The 23190-nt window shown below is 34.6% G+C and overlaps 1 protein-coding gene across 1 annotated transcript; it reads left to right on the top strand.

Moving 5' to 3' along the window:
• Window positions 1-3714: 3714 nt before the first annotated feature.
• Window positions 3715-17792, top strand: sec22c (SEC22 homolog C, vesicle trafficking protein). The gene is made up of 7 exons (XM_028804191.2): window positions 3715-3918; window positions 5237-5448; window positions 8605-8768; window positions 11975-12154; window positions 14025-14143; window positions 15063-15128; window positions 16629-17792. Exons 2-7 carry the CDS (start codon window positions 5267-5269, stop codon window positions 16827-16829), a joined length of 912 nt encoding a protein of 303 aa, XP_028660024.1. The 5' UTR covers window positions 3715-3918; window positions 5237-5266; the 3' UTR covers window positions 16830-17792.
• Window positions 17793-23190: the final 5398 nt, after the last annotated feature.

Raw genomic sequence — 23190 nt, 5'->3', positions numbered from 1 at the left:
TAAAGCAGTATTTTGAGAACATTAATTTTTGATTTTTTTATTATACATAATGGAAACTTAAATGGTATATAAATATGTCACTTACAAAAATTCTCAGATAATTCTGTACTAAAGAGGTGTACTGACAAGGGGCATGAATGAGAGTATAAGTGCTGCAAAGAGAATATTCTGGAAATTAACTTCAGGAAAACCCAGGGACTGGTTATTGACTTCACCATACCAAAGAGCCTCTACGCCAAGTCACTATTCAGGGAGGGGATGCAGAGGTGATATGCAGCTATGTGTATTTGGGGGGGTCATACTGTATCAATGACAAGCTGGACTGGTCTTATAACACAAAGGAGCTACAGTTAGGTCCATAAATATTTGGACAGAGACAACTTTTTTCTAATTTTGGCTCTGTACATTACCACAATGAATTTTAAATGAAACAACTCCGATGCAGTTGAAGTGCAGACTTTCAGCTTTAATTCAGTGGGGTGAACAAAACGATTGCATAAAAATGTGAGGCAACTGAAGCATTTTTTGAACACAATCCCTTCATTTCAGGGGCTCAAAAGTAATTGGACAAATAACTGGAAATAAAATGTTCATTTCTAATAATTGGTTGAAAACCCTTTGTTGGCAGTGACAGCCTGAAGTCTTGAACTCATGGACATCACCAGATGCTGGGTTTCCTCCTTTTTAATGCTCTGCCAGGCCTTTACTTCAGCGGCTTTCAGTTGCTGTTTGTTTGTGGGCCTTTCTGTCTGAAGTTTAGTCTTCAACAAGTGAAATGCATGCTCAATTGGGTTAAGATCAGGTGACTGACTTGGCCATTCAAGAATTTTCCACTTCTTTGCTTTAATAAACTCCTGGGTTGCTTTGGCTGTATGTTTTGGGTCATTGTCCATCTGTATCATTAAACGCTGCCCAATCAATTTGACTGCATTTAGCTGGATTTGAGCAGACAGTATGTCTCTGAACACCTCAGAATTCATTCGGCTGCTTCTGTCCTGTGTCACATCATCAATAAACACTAGTGTCCCAGTGCCACTGGCAGCCATGTACGCCCAAGCCATCACACTGCCTCCACCGTGTTTTACAGATGATGTGGTATGCTTTGGATAATGAGCTGTTCCATGCCTTCTCCATACTTTTTTCTTGCCATCATTCTGGTAGAGGTTGATGAGGTTGATCTTGGTTTCATCTGTCCAAAGAATGTTTTTCCAGAACTGTGCTGGCTTTTTTAGATGTTGTTTAGCAAAGTCCAATCTAGCCTTTCTATTCTTGAGGCTTATGAGTGGCTTGCACCTTGCAGTGCACCCTCTGTATTTACTTTCATGCAGTCTTCTCTTTATGGTAGACTTGGATATCGATACTCCTACCCCCTGGAGAGTGTTGTTCACTTGTTTGGCTGTTGTGAAGGGGTTTCTCTTCACCATGGAAATGATTCTGCGATCATCCACCACTGTTGTCTTCCGTGGACGTCCAGGTCTTTTTGCGTTGCTGAGTTCACCAGTGCTTGCTTTCTTTCTCAGGATGTACCAAACTGTAGATTTTGCCACTCGTAATATTGTAGCAATTTCTCGGATGGGTTTTTTTCTGTTTTCGCAGCTTAAAGATGGCTTCTTTCACCTGCATGGAGCGCTCCTTTGACTGCATGTTGTCTGTTCACAGCAAAATCTTCCACATGCAAGCACCACACCTCAAATCAACTCCAGGCCTTTTATCTGCTTAATTGATAATGACATAACGACGGACTTGCCCACACCTGCCCATGAAATAGCCTTTGAGTCAATTGTCCAATTACTTTTGAGCCCCTGAAATGAAGGGATGGTGTTAAAAAATGCTTTAGTTGCCTCACATTTTTATGCAATCGTTTTGTTCACCCCACTGAATTAAAGCTGAAAGTCTGCACTTCAACTGCATCGGAGTTGTTTCATTTAAAATTCATTGTGGTAATGTACAGAACCAAAATTAGAAAAAAGTTGTCTCTGTCCAAATATTTATGGACCTAACTGTATGTAAAAAAGGGCAGAGAGGATTTTATTCCTGAGTAGGGTCATCCTTTATAACTCTGTGATAGCTATTGCGACTTTTTACGCTGTAGTGTGCTGGACTAGTAACATGACTTAAGAGAGGGCCACTGAATCAACAAACTGATAAAGAAAGAAGGCTCAGTTATGGGATGCATTCTTGATTCGCTGGAGCGAGTAACAGAGGAGAGAAAAATGACAGAACTAATGGGCATTATAAACAATGCCACGCATCCTCTTTATGACACTCAGGCATTGAGAACTTTTAGCTAAGGCATTACACCAGAGGTGTGTCCAGAAAAGCTACTGCGGCTCCTTCATACCTTTAGCAATACTTCTTTGTAAAGCCTCACACTGGACTGCTGTCTTATCTGTAACCAAATTATAAGTTTTGTTTTTTTTTTGCAATTCTTCTTTTGTATTTCAGAAGGGCTGTATTTGTTTGTTATAATATTTTTTGAGCTTTTGAAAAATATACATTTCTGAATTGGGACAAATGAATTTCTTTAAATGTATTTCTTTAAATACAATTTTAATACTGTATTATTAAGCTTGTTTGCAATGTTAGGTACCTTCTGATGATGTAGGCAGTTATTGGTATTATTTACACTAACTACTGACAAATCCTTTCAAAGTTTTATAGTTTTGAGAACTCAAAAAATGACATACTGAAATAATTAAAAATCATCATGTCTGTCCCTGAAATGTGTCCTTTTGTCCTACTAACCTCTTATCCTACTACTACAGGGGTTTTCAAACACGGTCCTGAGGACCCACTGCGGCAGCAGGATTTTGCTCCAGCCAGATTCATATTCAGTGACAACAACTAATATCACTGATCTAATTTAATCACCAGGTATTTTTCTCTTCTCTTCTTCTACATTCAGAAAAGCACAGTAGCATGATTTTTACATCTATATGACATTTACAAGTGCTATTTTTGCTATAAATTCATATGCCTAACTCTCTTTTGTTGATTTCAGTTATATTTTGCCCTTTCTCTGTATCTTAATAATGACAATTAAAAACTAGCAGAGCAGACACCCAGGTAAACAACACGGAATCATGAAAGGCTGTAAGTTCTTTAGCATTAGACCCATTGATTAGTAAATAATGGATTAATTAAACAATTAGAAAACCTGGAAAAGTAGAATGAAAATCATGATGAAAATATTGTTACAAAGAAAAAAAATGCATTATTCCCATATTATATTTGAACCAAACTTAGTTTTTTAATTCCTATATTGACCTCAAAATACAGAATCTGGGAAATAACATTTCACTTAATTAGCCCAGGAGTCCAATTAAAAACAGAAGCTGATTGGAACAAAAACCTGCAGCCGCTGGGGATCCTCAGGGCCAAGTTTGAAAACACCTGTACTACTACATTACCGCCCTCCTTCATATTGTGTTTAGTTTGACAGAAAGTACAGTACATTTATTTTCATTATTGGGAGACATTTCTCTTAGCAAGGCATGCGTTAAGTACTTTGGTTCGGCACCTTACACGTTTGTGACGAGTTAACCTCCACCGTGGAAGCTGAGGTTTAAAGTTTGCCACCACGCAGTGAAATGACCAGAACGTGCGAGAAAGTACGTTTTAAAGTCAACTCGTTCAGTTTTCTAAGAAAGACTTATTTTGCAAAATGCTGCTGTTACTTTAAGAGGTGAACGTAGAGACGCCGATGGGCGGGACCTGCTGAGTTCCCAGAATGCTCTGCGGCTCGGTTGTCAACACAGGAGGAGAAGACTCGGACTGTCAGTCGAGAGCGATTAGGATTTTAAGATCTTTTGCAGAGTGCGCCACGTATAAAAAGAAAATTGCATCGATAACTCATACGTACGACTTTCATACATATTTTAAGCGCAGTGCCAAAATTATGCATACAAGGATAATAAGGTAAGAAAGTGACAAGGCTGAAAATGGGAAAGTTAGGACAGGTGTTACCGTTCTCAAGATTTTAATTTCTCTTTGAACAGCATTATTTAAACTTTGCAGGCAGATGATATGTTGTGTTACTGTTAATACAAGCAGTCAGTGTTAATCACCTGACTATCCAGGTAAATGTAAGACACACCAGCCTTAATAAAATCATGCTATATTTAACCTCAGCATTATAATGAGTACATGTCAGGAAGACGCCCTTTTGAGCATAGATTTGTGTTTTAACCACACGTTTTTAAAAGTCAGCAGTTAATGTTAAAGCACAAGGGAATGCATGTTTAGTGAAATTTGTCATTAACCTTGTATAAAACAAACATCCCGGCCTTTCTCAATTAAAAGAACTAAAACACCCCGTTAAATTGTGTTATATGAATGCCCTATCAAAGGTTAAAAATCTGTTTCCATTATTCAGCTTGTTACCCATGTTTAATGATGTACACGTACAAAGGGAGCAGTGACAGATTTAGGGACATCAACATCAAGCAGTGATCGAGACCTTATGTTTTGCACATTCAGTGAGTTGCCTTAGTTGCAGCGGTCTTTATGCAAGTCAGTTTATAAAATTCATCCATCTTCAAACCCGCTTAAACTGCACAGGGTCGCAGTGGAGCGGGAGCCTATTTCAATAATAGGTTGCCAGTCCATCACAGGGTGAACCCACTTGCACATAAACAGACACTAAGGCTAATTTAGCATCGCCCGATCGCCATATGTCTTTGGCCTGTTCGAGGAATGCAAATTTTATTTATTATACATGTATTGAATATCAAATACGTGTTCCTTCCACTGTAATGAAAGTGACCAGCAAGAGCAGATGCTCTGGCATTACTTCAGAAAGGGATACTTTATTTTGTTTCTCACTGGTGCAAAGCTGTTGAACCTGAAACAAATACATTTCATATGAGTGTGTTAAAATTATTCTTTAATAAATGTCTAGCAATACAGTAAAAGAACAGTATTAAAAACATTTTGAACAAACATTGCATAATTTAAACTGAGATGTGGTGTTATACAAAATGTTCACTGCTGTGTCTTGATTAAAATGGTTAATTTTACCATCTTAAACTATGTTTAAAAGATTTATGTACTCTTTTTTTTTTTTTAATTATCCGTATGACAATTGTTGATGAGGCACCTACAAAATATGCTATTTGTTTAGAGAGATACTCAACAGACAGAAAAAATAAGGACAGTAAAAGGAAATTCTTGTAATTTTCCATTGTCAATATTTTCCATATGTAAGAAACACAAAATGTGATATTTTTCATTGTAGATTGTGGCCACATGAATTTCTTCAAAGACCATGTCATTGATCCTATTTGCATGCATTTTCCGGGCGAGGGACGGACTGCCACTTTCTGCCTCAACAGATTTTGAACATAGTGCGGAGTTGCAGGTGCGCAAACAGCAGCTGAAGTCATTATCAAAATCACTAACCTTATGTCCAGAAAGAGGAATTGTCAAAGGAACCACTCTTAATATATAGTAAGTAACTCTTGTTAAGTTGTTTCTGTTGTAAGGTTTAAAAAGCCAAAATAATTTTCAGTATAGTGTGAAAAAGCAGGTTTAGACAATGGATAGATAAATGTAACTTAAACGTAACTTGCAACACAATCTGCAGAAATTTGTGTAGTTTAAATAAAATGTCTTTGTTTTATACCAGATTGTAAAGCACTTTAAAACAACATACCAGCAGGACATTTTTTATTCTCTTTTAATTGTCCAACTGCCCATTTTTGAGCCTCTTACTCCAAATAAGGAAAAATGGGTGGCTAGAGCCTATCTTGGCAGCTTTGGGTACAGTTCATGAGTCAGCCACTGAAAGGTTCCTGTCTGGTGTACACACCCATGCTCACTCACACAAGGACAATTTAGAGCCATTAATTAAGTCTAAGGATGTGAGTGGAAAGCTGGAGTACCCAGAGAAAATCTCAGTCAGGCATGGTGGGAATGCTCAAACTACAAGGATAATGGCTATTTCAGGATGCAGGCCCAGCTTCCAGGAGACAGCACAGCACAGTCATCCTTATCTAATTATTAAATAGTTAAAACCATTTCAGTTTAACAAAAAAAAAATCTATTAAATGAAGTTGCTGCCTTGCGCTGTAATTAGCAAAATAATAATGATTGGAGAAATGCTAAACCAGTATGTAGTAAAAAATTTTAATATTTCCAATATTTCAATATTTTCAATGGTAATTATGTGACAAATACTGTGAGAAATCACAGTGTTAAAACTGGCTGCCTAATGTTTGATTACAGTATATGACTAGCTCCTAATTCAGCAGGAACAATTTAATACTCAACTGGCAGCATGTAAATGTTTACACACACATAATTAATTACATCACATTTGATGTTGCAAGGTTTGAATGCACGACTTTATGTCAGTGTTTTTACCCAGCTCCTTCCCATGACTCATTAAAAACATTAATTTCCTAGCTCTAGGTGTTCTCTGTGTGGAGTTTGCATGAATAACCTTTGTTTTTCTGAGTCTTCCTCAGGTTGCTTTGGTTTTCTCTCACAAATTAAATATGGTGCATGTAGTTAGTTTGCCTGGTTACTTCTAATTTTCTTAATGTATATTTTTTCAACATTGTGTTGAAAAAATAGGATTGTTGTCCCGACAGTGACAATTTTCTCTGATGCTGGAGTTCATGATTTGAACTAACTGTGTTACCCGTCTAAGATGGGTTGAAATCTAAGTAATCAATGTAGACTTCAGAGTTAACAATTGCGGTGCAGAACACAATACATCATCTCTGTTATATGCCATTTGGTATGGGATTTGTAAAAGCAGTGTTAACATTTGTGCTGCTCCATTTTTTGGAATGGCAGAGACATAGCAACAAGACTGACACACAGACAGATACTTATCTTTTTATTAAGGAGGATAAAATATATATATTTTGGACAGCTGGTCCTAGAGCAATTCACAGATCTTTTTGAGGGAATTTATTAATTGCATAGATATGAAAGGCAAAGAAGAAAGTACACTCAAACAGCTGTGTTTTGAATTTTTGAAAGATTTCATGCATCAGTCCAACACACTTTTGTTACAGCATAGGAACCAGAGATAAATCAAAATGATTCTGTCTTTAAAAACTTTACAGGACAATTAGTGTTTTTTCACCAAGAAGATAGTGACTCCATTTGTAGCCGCCTACCTGAAACACGTCTGTGCAGACCTTTTAGAATTTCATAGCTGCCTTTCACTGAAACAGGATATCAGTTCTACCAAGTGGACAGACTTGTTTTTGCAGTTACAGGAAAAAGAAACAAGTGCCTCACAGTCTGTCTGACAGGATATTTTGCATATTTAAAGCAAATACAGTACTTGTGTGAAATGACTTCCCTACAATTAACTCTCAGAAAAACAGCAACAATAGATTGGGTCACCAAAAAGTCACCACATCTTTAAAATTGCTGCAAAATACATTAGACTGAAGGTAACGTTAAATAAGAATTGAGATATATTTTTCAATATTTTGTCGTGTTTCAAATGAGTCTATAACTAGTTGTAAATGCCTGTCTAATTTTTAATTTACCTCTGGCTGAAACTACTAGTGTTTCCAGTTTTTCTCAATGTAGCCTTACTCTAACTCCGCAACATTAATACTTGCCTTAAACAAGATAATCACTTCTTCATACTTATTACTTTAATTCTGTGTTGTACACTCCTAAATATTTAGATCACACGATGTGTAGTTAATGGCAGGCAGTGCCACAGCTTGAAGTAGCATCAGAAGTATTAATCAATGAAAACACAATTTAAAAAATAGATCAATGCAAAGAAAGCAAGCGCCAGCCAAAAGCATCAGGGGCCCATTTCATTTCTTTTTCTTACTGCTCACTTTCTGAGTGCAGCCTTTCAAGAACTTTCATAGAAGGAAAAAAAAACATTTAATGTATTTTTTAATTTTCATCCTATACTTCTTACAATAAGTATGACGTATTTCCAATATTTTCAGCTTGCTTTCAAAATTAAAAATTCTCATACACCTGAAGTCAAAACAGTTTCTTAAATGTAGATTTTGTCAGTGTCCACTCTAACACAAAACTAAATATTGTATAATCTCTTAACAAAAATCTGATCACATGCGTTACTTTTCACCTGCATACTTTTTTTACTAGAGCAGGCTGAGTTATTAATGACATTGGTTCACTCAGTAATAAGCTAGATTTGAACTGATTCACTCTGATGGTAGAATGGTGCTGGTTTCGTCTTTCCTTAGTACTATGTCTGTGTGGGTTTTGTCTGATCATTCTGGTTTACTTTTACATGATAAAGATATGAGTTTTAGACTAATCAATAACTTTAAAGTAGGCTGTTAGGCACTTGTAAGTGAATGATTGACACTGTGATTCACTGGTGTTCCATCTAGGCTTTATTTCTACAAGAAGGTATTGGGAAAGGCTCTGGTCCTTTATTGGAATAACTAGGTCTGGAAAATTAATGAATGAATAAATTAGCTATTTTAATAGTATTTTCACTTCTAGCCACTGTGGCCTCTAAGCATTTTATAGCAGTTATGTAAATATTAAATTATAGTTTAAATTCCTTAACAATGCAACTATTGTTTGTTTTGAGTCACTGTATGTTAAATTAAAGCTGAAGCTAGGTGTATTTCTCTTTTACAGCTTTGCCTCTTTGGAAGGTGTTGCCTTTATGGTCATTTGTTCCAGCAGCATCCCTACTGCAATGGCTTTTTGTTTCCTGGAAGACATCAAATGGGAATTTTTTTCTTCTTATAACAACATTGAAATTGGGTTGGCTTCAAGGCCATATCCATTCCTAGAATTTGGTTAGTATATGTTTCACATCCAAGATCTGAATAGTCGAGTATTTTTTAAAAGCTAAAATAAATAAAACTATAGCAGTTTGGCATACAGGTAATGTGCATGCTGATGAAAGCTACTCTTCCGAATGTGAGAACTTTTGTTGAATAGGCTATGGCCCCAAATAAATCTTTTTGACCATTGGGCTTCTTTACAAAATGTTTGTAATGCAGTTTTAAGCAGTTAAACATTTTAGCTATAAATTAACATTTTAGATGAATCAGCCAGTAACATTAATAGGGAAAGTATACATTTCATTGTTTTGAGAAATGATTAAGTGGGAAATGTGACCTGTTTTAAAGTCTGTATGATTTAAGCTAAGAACCTGAGTACTAAGCATATTACTAGCATTGATCTTTTTGGGTTAAAATTGTCCTTCCATTTAAGGTGAAAGTCCAGGTACTACATATTAAACTGATTTAGTAAGCAAAGCATTTTAAGTATTAGCATAGATTTCTTTATAATCAGGTTTCCCATTGTGAAAAGCAAATACAAACATTGAAAAAAATACCCATTCCTTGAAAAGATGACCAGATTTATGATTTATTGTTATGTGTTACATGGTGTCTTGCAGAAGAGGTGCATGTCAACTTAAAGTATTATACAACATACAAGCAGGCAGTAAGTACACAAATGGAAAATGTCTGAGATAAATCTGTCTTAATTAAACCTTCTAATTTTTGATGAAACAATTTTAATACTTTCTGCCACTGCAGAGGTCTTACTGCCAGAGTAATGTTACTGTGGAGCATTGTTTGACCTTATGTGAATATATTCAAGTCCATAGCTGTTGGCTGGTCCTGCCAATACATCATTTTGCAAATATTGAACATAAATGGGATTCTGGTGCTTGGCATAAAATCACATTACAGTAAACCCTCCTCCATCGCGGGGGTTGCGTTCCAGAGCCACCCGCGAAATAAGAAAATCCACGAAGTAGAAACCATATGTTTATATGGTTATTTTTATATTGTCATGCTTGGGTCACAGATTTGCGTAGAAACACAGGAGGTTGTAGAGAGACAGGAACGTTATTCAAACACTGCAAACAAACATTTGTCTCTTTTTCAAAAGTTTAAACTGTGCTCCATGACAAGACAGAGATGACAGTTCAGTCTCACAATTAAAAGAATGCAAACATATCTTCTTCTTCAAAGGAGCAAACAAATCAATAGTGCTGTTTGGCTTTTAAGTATGCGAAGCACCATGGCACAAAGCTGTTGAAGGCGGCAGCTCACACCCCCTCCGTCAGGAGCAGAGAGAGAGAGAGACAGATAAAAAAATCAATAGTGCCCTTCGTGCTTTTAAGTATGCGAAGCACCGTTCAGCATGTCGTTTCAGGAAGCAGCTGCAGCTGCACAAAAGATAGCAACGTGAAGATAATCTTTCAGCATTTTTAGACGAGCGTCCGTATCGTCTAGGTGTGCGAACAGCCCCCCTGCTCACACCCCCTACGTCAGCGCAAGAGAGAGAGAGAGAAAGTAAGTTGGGTAGCTTCTCGGCCATCTGCCAATAGCGTCCCTTGTATGAAATCAACTGGGCAAACCAACTGAGGAAGCATGTACTAGAAATTAAAAGACCCATTGTCCGCAGAAACCCGCGAAGCAGCGAAAAATCCGCAATATATATTTAAATATGCTTACATATAAAATCCGCGATGGAGTGAAGCCGCGAAAGGTGAAGCGCGATATAGCGAGGGATTACTGTAGTTCAAAATGCAAGTAGGGCACATGTAACAATGCCTTTTATTTCCTCTTCTCTTCTTGATTGTCATGCATAAGCTATCAAGAGACAGAAAAGGATTGAAGAGTGTTAGTGTTCAGTTTCAGGGTATTAAAAGTTGCATATGATAATGTAATCTTGTTCTCCTTCTCACATGTATTTGAACAGTTTAAGGGTAACATGGTCATAGTAAGAATCCACACTTCCTCATAAGAGGTTATGGAACATTTCCAGAAAAGAGTGTCTTATATTTTCGTTATTTGGACGATCAAGGTTAGGAGGTTAAGTACAGCCTGAAAAGACACCTCAGGGGATACTGTCTTAAGAGACAGTGTTTTGAAGAAAAAAAAAACATATCTGAAACTGGCAAATAAAAAGAAAAGATTAAAATGGGGAAAAGAACACAGACATTGGACAGAAGATGACTAGTAAATCATAAGGTGTTTGTTTCTCAAACTACAGACTCTGATGTACTTATCCTCTTATATAGTTATGTATATAGAGCTTCCTCTTCGTTTTCTTTTATGGTTAGATTCAGTTTGCCATCCTCTCTCAAGACAGTTGTAGACATGTTTGCATGAAATCTTCAGTTTCTAGGAAATATGTGACATGAAATATCCTTTATTCTGCAAAAAGCAATAGGCTGGCATGTTTCTTGACAAAACTGTTTTCATTGTGGCAATTTTTAAACCAGAACTGAACTTTACGAATGCCTCTACCTTGCAACTCAAGAATAACAGGTTTCAGGGGTGCACATATAATTACAAAGGTTTCCATAAAACAAATTACCATTTAAACTTGACTGATTGAGGATACGGTAAGATAGTTGATCAACAGGTCAACGAAAGAAATTGCTGCTGAAAATGTGACCAGACAGACACGTGAATAATAAATTAAAAATCAGTAATTTCAAGAAGTAATAGCCATTGTCAACACTAGTAACGTCTTGGCTTTATTTTAAAAATCAATTCAATGTTCTCTTGATAAAAAATGTATCACTTACTTTAGCACTGTTTTTGTTTCCTTCCTAATATTTTTATTCGTTTTATCGTTTGTTTTTTAATTGGTGATGCCTTGTGCTTAAAGTTATGTAGTCAAACAAACCAATGCATTACTTATCACAGCTCCATTCCAACTAGTGTGATGTTGAGGTGTCGGCTGCTGCTCAGGTCCTAATTTGGGATCCTGAGGAGGTTTGTCGTGTGGTGGGTGTGGCAATGCACTGCATTGTTATGTGAAAATAAATGAAAAGATGTTACATTTCTCCACCCACGTACTCAACTGTGCCACTACCCATAAGCTTTTAAAATAAAAATCCAATGTTGTCAGGATGAATGGTATTTCATTCATGACTACATTGAAAAGTGATACCTTTTTAATAACACGTCAGTGTACGCACATTATGTTTAGTGTTTAATGCTTAACCTTTTTTGTGTTCTGTTAATAATAGACAGTGTTATTCAAAAGATCAAGCATCACTATAGTCACCATAGGAAGCCATCCCTACAAGCAAGTCTGGCTGATGTTGAAGAAGACCTAAGGAGAAAACCTGCAAAAGTTCTGACGCCAGAGGATTTGGTTTTTAGTAATGGAACTATAAATGGGCATATCCTACACCCTTTAGAAACATGTGAGTATCTGCAGTAGTTTGTGTATTTCTTTTTGGACTTCAGTTGATCTTTACTGTATATATGTCTCATTTGTTTACAGTTCTAAATATTGACTTTTATATCTGTTTGATGTGATGGACATTGAAATTATAGGCATTGTTTTTCCTTGCTTTTGAACATCTACAGGTTATTACACTAATAGTGTATAAGGAAGAACCTCCATCACATTAGTTAATTTTTGCTTTTCAGTGTTTTGATGTCTTCAACCAAAACCAATTTTAGATAAAGTGAACATATAAAACATTTTAATATAATGTATCTAATGACCAGAGTTATCCAACATCACAGGGTTCTAGTAATTTAACTTCTTATTATTCTTTTGGTTTTTTATGGCAGTTGGCAGACCCACTGATAGTGCATTACTGCCACCAACTGGACTAGTGTGAATTTCCCATTGGGATTAATAAAGTATCTATCTATCTATCTATCTATCTAGAGTGTGATGCAGTATATGCAGGAAAAAAATCCCTCAGTTTAGAACTCAGACTAAATCAACCCATAAAGCCCTATAGATTTTAAATACTGATAAACTACTCTATGACATGGGCTACGGTTATTTTCATAGCTAATTAAATCTTTTAAAGTAAAATTACTAATCTCCAATTTCTTCAAGTGCTGCCTGAAGTTGTATCCTTTCCTCTTTGAAATATTACATGCTCCACTGTTTCTTGCTGATCACAGTACCGACAAAATTCAGATGTATATTTTCCTATTCGATATAGAGAATAATTTAACATGGTATGTCCAATTCTTAAACTTGTCAGAATTATTTCTTCCCTTCTTGTTGTTCCACCTTTTCCTACAAGTCTAACATTTTTATATATATTGTACAAATGCCTCCCCTTACTCCCATTGTTCCATAAGTTTTTCCACAAACCAATAACTTTTGGTTTTATCAGTACTTTAGCTTCAGTTTTACTAATTGAGATTTTTATGTCCACCTCAGACCTCTTTGCAGCCTCTTTAGCCATACCATCAACCCTTTCATTCTCTTCAAGGCCTTTATGTGCAGAAACCCATAAGAAAAGCACATATATACCCATATCAATTCCAATCTACAATTAGTCTGCCCATTTTTAATACTTATCAGTCCTGAATAAAGATTACTACCCATCCACATGCCCAAAAATTTTATTACTGAAACTGCTTTGATAGTAATTTAACTAGTAATTTCCCCTAATTAAATCTGTCCAATTAAAGAGATAATTAGAACCAGTTGACTGAATACAGCCAGGCTTAATTACAGCCAAACCCACTCAATAGAAGCCTTACGTAGTTTGACACTTACCACCTGATTTAAATTGCCAGTTCAAAAATGAAACAAAAAAGTCTCTGTTGCTCCACTGAACTACAGTGAAAGCCATAATATTTAAACAGAAAACACTTGGAACATTAGTGAATCTTCCAAACATATGTTTGGTTTATAAATACAAGACACATTTAATTGTTCCCTAGGGAAGACAACATTTTATTGTATGATCCTCAAATCTAAATAGATGGAGAGTCTCTTCCTTTTTGTGCACAACATAGGGAATAGTGGAGATGAACTCCATAAATTTGCTTCTGTACATACTAACACATACATATAGTAGAGATGCCTTTATTTTATCTTGCTAGGATTATAAGGGCTTTTGTTCATTAGCAACAGATTTCCATTATTTTTAAAATATACTTAGAATTAAAAGGGGATTAATAAATTAGTATTATCAAAGAGTAACTGTACTTTTAACATGCATTGATTACTTGGACTCTTGTTTGCAAAGCTTATAATATTATTTAATTGAATGAGTTTTTAGTAAATATTTTCTCCTAATGCTTGATCTTGCTCAGCACAGAATCAAAAATTGGGGCCTGTGACAGCTCTAGGGATACTATCCCTTGTTCTCAATATCATGTGTGCAGCTTTAAACATCATTCGGGCAGTTCATCTTATTGAAAATACATTTCAGGTAAGTATTTTTTTGAGATTCACTGCATGGTTTGTTGATTTGTTTTTATTGTTTTTTGGAAATTGGATCTTGATTGTTGCTATGTATAGCGTATGGCATACAGTAAGGAATAAAAATTAAGGTTCATAGGCAAAGTCTGGGGATTACGTACATTGTTTTCAACAGTGTGCATACTGAAGTTGATTTTATTGGAAATTATTTTCAGGTAAGTTGCTTTGTGTAATTTTTTTCTTATGCTACTGATGAAGTAGACTGTTCTGTTTTCTTAGTTTGTATTTTTTCTATAAGTGTTTTCATATTTACATTGAGGTATTTTCAGCACATTAAAATGCAAAGTTGTTAAAAAGCAGTCTACTTTTTCAGAAATACGGTAGATAAAACCACATGGCTCCATATTTTACTTTGTTAAACAATTATAAAATGTTTGATATTGTCATATTGATGGAATGTGTCAGATATATATTTTTGTTGTTCATAACATAACATTGCAAAACTGCTAAATCCAGTTCTGGGGTGTGGAGTGGATATTGGTTCCTATTCCAGCTACACTGAGTGCTTGGTAGAAAACTTCCCAGGACCAGATGCCATTCTGTTGCAGGCCCCACTCATACAGTATACACAATCACTTATACGGGACCAGGGAAAAAAAACTCACACTGGCATAGGGAGAATATGCAAACTCCACTCCATATGGGCAATGGCTGGATAGATAATTCACCTGCAGAGTGCTGGATCTGTGAGGCAGTAGTGCTACCAATTCCACCTCTGTGTTATCACAACATTTTTCATCTATTAACCTGAATTATTAGCAACAATATTTGTATTTATTGTTCCATTATCTGATCTTGTGGCAACTGTTGTAAGGTAAAAGGATGTAACAATATTTCATTTACTTACATTTTTATCTGCTGTTTTTAAGGATGACACTGAAGCATTATGGAATGTTATCTCCTTTCTTTTGGCATTTTTCAGTTGTGTGTGTCAGGTGAGTAAAGACTGAATTAATGGTTAAAAAAAAAAAAAAAACAAAACTCTACAAGAGAGTATTTTATTCACATTTCCTTGTTTTCCCAAGTCGTAAGCATACAGCTAAATTTCCCCTAGGGGTAAATGAGGTATTTCTATCCATCTATCTCTATGTCTGTCTTAGAGTATTTTCTAGTTTGGGATTTATGATTCTGTGGTGGGCTGGCGCCCTGCCCGGGGTTTGTTTCCTGCCTTGCACCCTGTGTTGGCTGGGTTTGGCTCCAGCAAACCCCCGTGGCCCTGTAGTTAGGATATAGCAGGTTGGATAATGGATGGATGGATTTATGATTACTTTGGCTGTTAACTACTTGTCATGTCATTTTTTTTTGTTTTAAGTAGCTCTGCTGTCAAATTATTGCCATTGAATTCTTTCATGGCTTTTTTCTATAGTGATGGGTCATAATATAATCTGTTGAAAAGATCAGTTAAATATAGAAATACATTCTCATTTTATTCTGACATAATCTAAAATGTGAGGCTTTCATGCAATACTTTTGAATATGATTTCAGAAGTCTGCTGTATTCATTTTAGTATATGAATCTACCCAGGTTATGTGGGTAACAAAATCTGAAACACTACATCTTGTTAAGTTGACCCACTTGTGCTTGGCCTACAGAATATAACTAAAACCTCATAAGGAAAGCAAGAAAAAGTAGATTCAATCCACTAGATTGAAACCTGTCACTTGTTTCCCATATGCTCTTACAGCGGATTTTATTATTATTGGAAAATTATGTTGTAACCATTTTAGCTTTCAGCAATAATATGTATAGGCAAAACCTTGAAAAAATTACATCTATACATCATTGTTAGCTTTATTTCAAAATTAATATATGAATCGACCACTTCAGATATATTTCTGCATTTGTTTTTGGTACAGTCCACAATCCCAGAGACTGTGCACTGCATCAGTTAGGCCTTCACGTTAGCAGAGTGGTTTATAGTAACTAATTTATTTTCAGGATCTATTTTCTCTTAGTTTTATTTTTACTGGCTACTAATTTGTAATCTTGCAAATTATTGTATTTTCATACAGGTAAAATGAATAGATTGTAAATTATATATGCCAAAAATTCACCAGGGTCTTTCAAATAAAATTTTGTTTGTAATAGTTATCGTGTTCTCCACCAAGTTGTAATTTGTTTTAATATTATGTACAAAAATTATTGGTTACCACTTTTTTTTTTCATTATGAATTATTTCACATCAGCTTGGCATTTTTATGTTATTACTAGAATTGTTTTTTCCCCCATTAATTTATTTAGTATATTTTATTTGTATCACTTTCCCTAAATTATTATATGTATAAAAATATATATACTGTGTGTATGTGTATATATATATATATATATATATATATATATATATGTATGTATATATATCAATTTTTAATTTTGTCAATAACAGCATAAGCTTTCAGTTATATATATTTATTAAACTATTTGTTTTTTTTTTCAGTGCTACTTGTATTTGTTTACAATATCTGCAAAGAACTTTCTGACATTTACTTCACTTGTGCTTGTTGTTCTATGCAATACTTTTTTATATGGACCTAGAAATATTTGGCAAATAACCTTTCACATAGGAGTGGCTTCCTTTTCTACATATTTGATTTTGATGAGACAACCTCACGAAAGAAGTAGTGACTGCAATGTTTGAAAACTGTCTTGACTTCTTTTACTTGATTTCACGTCTGATGCCACAGCAAGCCAAAACCAAAAGTCCAGAATTGTGTAAAGAACTATATTATGGAAATGGATTTTTATAAATGCCAAATTTTATATGAGAATTAAGCACATTCTGTGATTTCCTTGATTTTATTATTAATGGTTTGTATGCTGTACACACATTTTCAGTGTTAATATATTGTCAATTGTTCAGGTTATTTCTTTAACTGTATATAGTATCAGTGACATACTGACTGACTTTAAATGATTTTGGAGAAAAATAGCCACCTCCCATGGTGGCGCAGTGGTAGCACTGCTGCCTCGCAGTTAGGAGACCTGGGTTCGCTTCGTGGAGTTTGCATGTTCTCCGCATGTCTGTGTGGGTTTCCTCCGGGTGCTCTGGTTTCCTCCCACAGTCCAAAGACATGCAGGTTAGGTGGATTAGTGATTCTAAATTGGCCCTAGTGTGTGCTTGGTGTATGGGTGTGTTTGTGTGTGTCCTGCAGTGGGTTGGCACCCTGCCCGGGAGTGGTTCCTGCCTTGTGCTCTGAGTTGGCTGGGATTGGCTCCAGCAGACCCCCGTGACCCTGTGTTCGGATTCAGCGGGTTGGAAAATGGTTGGTTGGTTGGTTGGCCACCTCCTCCAATATACAGTACATGTTTTTCTAGTGTTGTTGTGGTTAATCCTTCTTGTTTGCTTAGTAAATTACTTTATTCAATTATTTTCTGAATTTGCGTATTATAATATAGCATCACAGTGCACCAGAGTCTTCCCAGCAGTATTAGGCACAGGTCAGGAATGAACCTTAAATCATACACCAGTCCATCTGAACAACAACAACAACATTTATTTATATAGCACATTTTCATACAAAAAGTAGCTCAAAGTGCTTTACATAATGAAGAAAAGAAGAATAAAAGACAAATAAGAAATTAAACTAAGACAACCTTAGTTTAACATAAAAAGGAGTAAGGTCCGATGGCCAGGGTGGACAGAAAAAACAAAAAAAAACTCCAGAAGGCTGGAGAAAAAAAATAAAATCTGTAGGGGTTCCAGGCCACGAGACCGCCCAGTCCCCTTTGGGCATTCTACCTAACATAAATGAAATAGTCCTCTTTGTAGTTCAGGTTTTTCACGGAGTCACTTGATGCTGATGGTCATACAGACTTCTGGCTTTTAATCTATCCATCATTGTTGGAACATCATGGTGCTTTGGGTAGATGGTGGTGGCACAAGCCACCACCAATAGGACACCGGAAAAGGAAACAGAAGAGAGAGTAGGGGTTAGTACAAATATTGAATGAATAGTTATTATAATGAATTGGATATACAGAGTGTCAGGATTAAATTACAGTGAAGTTATGAGAAGGCCATGTTAAAGTAATGTGTTTTCAGTAGTTTTTTAAAGTGCTCCACCGTATCAGCCTGGCGAATTCCTACTGGCAGGCTATTCCAGATTTTAGGTGCATAACAGCAGAAGACACACACATACACCCACACTTAATCATTAAGTATCAGTTTAAAGATACTAGTTAACTAAACCTTCATCCTTTAAAATGTGAGAGGAAATCCCTGCTGACAGGTAAGAACATGCAAACTCCACTGAGATAGTAGTTATTGCAAGATTTAAAACCTGCACTGTAGAATTATGAGGTAGTAGTGCTAACCATCACTATAAGGCTCATCAAATTCCCTTTCATATTTACTAAGCTGTGTAGAGCATACAGTAATTGGTTCTTTGTACATATTAGAAACCTGGGATTAAAGGCGGGCATCTTCCTTATCACGTAGGAATATGTAGTAGTATTTTTAACTCTTTGGTATGTAGAGGATTGGCACTGCAATACCTTAAAAATATTACATCTTTTGTAATTTTTGAAGGCAAGGCTAAATGAGTTGTGTAATCTTCTTTTGTATCAAAGTTTGTTATGCTTCTGTGGCTTAAAAGCAAGGGAATTTTTTATACACAACTTTCTTATTATACTCTAACAGTTGTAATTGTTTGTGATCATAAGGCAGAAGGGATCCTTTTGGTATGTAATATTTTTATTCAAAAATAATGCTTTCAATTGTACCTACAGTACCTCATAATTGTTTCACTTTGCGTAATATTGTTTCTTCTGTTTAATTTTTAGCCTTTTCTGCATACTTCAGTAAATAATCAAGAATTTTATAAAATAATATTCTAAGACAGTTCAAAATGTTTATTTTAACTAAGCCATCTTCATTTAAATTAAATCCAATGCAGTGTGTGTAGAAGTAGCTACTGATCTCCAGATTGTCAGTTGTATTAGGTATTGCTGGCTCTCACACAGCAAACAAACATTTTACTACAATAATTTGAAGTTGAATTACAACCCTATTAAATCTAGCTGTTGTATTGTATCTGTTAAGTTCCATTAACTGTCCGGTGATGGATATATTCTCCTAAGCCCTAGAGCTGGAAAATTTCTTTTAGGATAGGACAATGGGGCTATTTTCCATACTTTTTCTTCAGCTGGCCTATAGCCTCTATTATATGCTTTGTTAAGTTAAAATATACAAATGTTTTGTATGCGCATACAAACTTTATTACTATTTTTATATCAAATAAACCATTGTAATTTATTTTAACTTAAGGTCACGTTTTGGAAATAATTCCATTATGTTGGCAACTTGACATTTACATAATGGATATAAAAATGTTTAAATACTACTTACTTTCTATATAATTAAAAAAAAGTTTCAGTGTGCCATTTTAAGGAAGTGCAGCAGTTTCTTGTTTTGGTACAAATCAAGCCTTTATCAACTTAGTAATTTGTGGTTCTTAGTGTTGATACATAATGAAGTTTAGCTTTTGTTATAACTAAATTATGCTAATGTATTAATTTCCTATATTTTCTGTTTTTCCAAAAATAAATTGGAAATTGTGCAGATTGTTACAGTATGAGAGCAGGGCAATAAATATTACAAATCAGGATATAGAGCCAAAAGCTTTTTATGATATTCCAGTTGAACTAATGACAGAAAGAAGGCAGATATAGTGTGAACCACACTACATGTTTCATTTTATAATATTTATTAACTATAAGAATATTTACTTTAAGTTTAGTTCAGCAGTTATAATGAAGCAGCTAGTTGACACTTGGAAGATGTATAAACTTTGCCCTGATCAGATTGCTTGCATTTGTGTCTGGTTTTCAAAAATTGCTTACATAAATTACATAGTAATTTATTTATTTATTTATTGATATACATCTGTGTATTTTGTAATATGCTGGAAAAGCAAAAAATGAAGTAATGTCATTTTGAATTCATAAGGTATAAAAAAAATCTAATTGAGCCAGGTGTTCTCTTGAAATGGTAAATTGCCTCTGAGCATATTTTTCCAGTAAATTCTGGCAGCATTTTAGTTCATTGTAAAGCACTGCAAACTCTGTAACAGTGCAATTAGTAATACTGCAGAAAATAGTATTTTTCAAACTGTAAGGAGTTTGCTCAACAATGTTATTTAAAATGAATGATTACAGTATAGTATAAATATTAAGGTATGCTTTGTTGAGCTATTTCCCTTTATATTAAATTTTCACCCATGTAAAATTAATCACTAATTGTGAAAATGTTATTTATTTGTAGAAAATGCGTATCCTGTGGATACAAACACAAAAAAGTAAAAATGAAGAAATGCATGTTTATACCGTACAAGTCAATGTTTATTCTACCCTTTTACAATTTTTTACTAGTGTTATATGCAATTGGCTTTCATCATTAGTATGTAGGTAACACATAAGCAAACATTATGTTAATATTTTAATGTATTACCCAGTTAATAAAATAATGCTATTAACCTAATTAATGCATGTTATCCTGATCTAGCTAGGGTTACCTGGTTGGCCTACATGCTGTCTTCCTTCACTTTCAGTGGTTTTGGCCATCCTGTTCTTTTCATGTTGTTGCTACATTCATGTGCTTTACATCCCTCTCCACCTGACCTCTTTAACTCTGTCATGCTACCACCTCAGCTTGTTTGTCTTTACTACACAAGTTATTTTCTGTCAACTCCGGACTTGTCTTCTTTGTCATCTGTGGAAATTCAGACAGCTGCTAAGTTTCTGCCATCTTATTATTAACTGTCCTCTATGTTTCTTATTTATTGGTCTAATCTCACTGCCATATAACATACAGCACATCTCACTTAATAATCATTTTTCTGTAATGTTTCTTTTCAAAACCACAAAGACCTCTTTAAAATTGCCGTACAACTTCCAGAAATGTCATGTAAGGAATGCACCTAATGACAGAATCCAACCAAGTGTAATATTTGGGCCTCTTGCAAAATGATTGGGTCTCACAATAGTATATTATAAAGTAAAGGACACTTAATGAAAAATGGGAGGAAATTAATAGTGTACTCAGCTGTAGAACACAGCTGCAGCATCTGTTACGTAAAATATTACTTTTTTTGTTCAATTGCTGATCCTAGAACTCTTTGAAAATACAGACTAAGTTAGGTCCTGGGCCACATCAAACTTTATGTGGGTAGTAGAACTTTCAATAAAGAATAATCTGCAGAAGGGTTATAAATCAATGTTTTAAAAATACATATTAATGCCTATTTGTCCAAAAGTATTCTTGTTAGAGTACTTTGTCCATTTCTAAATTTTGTTACTTTCCTTTGAAATTTATAGCTTATGTTTGTGGTGTAATATCTTGTTTAATCCATTAAGCATCTCTATTAACCATTTAACTTAAATTTTATTAAGAAGTAATAAGTGAAGGTTCTTCCCACAATGAAAAAAGAGAAAAGAATATTGGGGAGACAACATTTTCACTGTACACTCTTCATCTGGTGTATGCAAATGTTTAATTTAAATAATGTAGAATTGGCTGTAATTTCTTCAGTGGCATGGAGAAATATAATGAAATATTTAAAAGATTAACTAAAAAGATTACCAGTATATGAAAAAAAAACTCATTCTGGAAGTGTGCTGGCAGCTAAAAACAATTGCAAATAATGCAGAAAAGATTTTAATGCACAGGATCCTTTATTTATATCATATTTATAGCATTGTCTTTCATATTTTGAAAAATTACAGAAACAATTTATGTTGTAATTGCATTTATTAAAATCATGCTTTATGAGGGTCTGCTTTACCTTTAAAAATGTTTTCCAGACAATGAAAGTGGTTTGTCTTCTAACTGATATATATATCTATCTATATATATATATATATATATATATATATATATATAGTTTCTTGTATTATATTATATTTATAAATAATTTTTATGAAATTATGGTATTTGTCTGATATATGGGTGAGTAAATATCCCATATAAATGCACTATTAAGTTATCTTTAGATGAACATATGCTTATTTGATTGGTATTGGGTAACATCACAACAGTAACATTCTTAAAACAGTAATTATATGTAGTGAAACTCACTATCAAATGATAGCTTAAGTTTTAAGAAGTCAAAGTTAATAATTTTGTTAATGCAAAAGGGAATGCAAAGGTAAAACCAAACCCAAAAATTTATTAGCTTGGCAACCTTACAAGATCAAAATAAAGCAAATTCTTTTCATGTGTTTTCAGATACAGTTTAATTGTCAGTACTCTATTTAATCAGTGATGAAAGAGAACATTTTTATTAAAAAACATACTTTTGCAACCATATTTGTCTGTTTACTGTTCAAAACATAATGTAATTGAAACATTTAATTTAGCTATCATATATTGTGAAAATGCTAACAGTGAAATTCAGTGGGGGCATAGGTATAGAACCATGCATGGGAATTTCTTGTTAACTTTTAAAAGAACTAGGAAAGTGAGAAGCAATTTTTATCATAAATTTTGAGAAATATGAGTAGAAACTGACCACAAGACTTCAAAATAAAAACAGACTATGAAAACATGCTGGTTTTTAGTATGTTGTCAGTCACTGTATCAGGCCTTTCATTGGTTTCCTTCAGCTTATATGCAGGTTAAACTCCACTGGATCACATAATTCAGTTTCTGTTGTCCTAAATAACATGCTTGTGTACAGTAAATTGGTTTTAAAATGCCTTGGAGTGTTATTCATGATAATGAAGTTTTTATAGAAACCGCTTACATTTGATTCAATGTACTGTATCTTTGAAGAAAAGAGATGAACCATGGAAGCACAGTATGAAAAACAAAACTTTTTTAATTATTAAAACTGTGTGGTCTACAAGGAAGCTTAATAAAGTCAATTATACTTGAATGCATTCCATTTTATAATTTTATTGCTTTTATTAATTTCTGTCTCAGATGAATTTTGGTTCCTACCTATACTACCAGTCAAAAGTTTTAGAACAACTCAGTTTTTCTTCAAATGTAATTGGTTGAA

Source organism: Erpetoichthys calabaricus, chromosome 6, assembly GCF_900747795.2.
Source record: "Erpetoichthys calabaricus chromosome 6, fErpCal1.3, whole genome shotgun sequence".
In the NCBI taxonomy this organism is placed as follows: Eukaryota; Metazoa; Chordata; class Cladistia; order Polypteriformes; family Polypteridae; genus Erpetoichthys; species Erpetoichthys calabaricus.
Note: the sequence above shows the minus strand (reverse complement) of the source record. Positions and strands in the feature narration are given on the sequence as shown.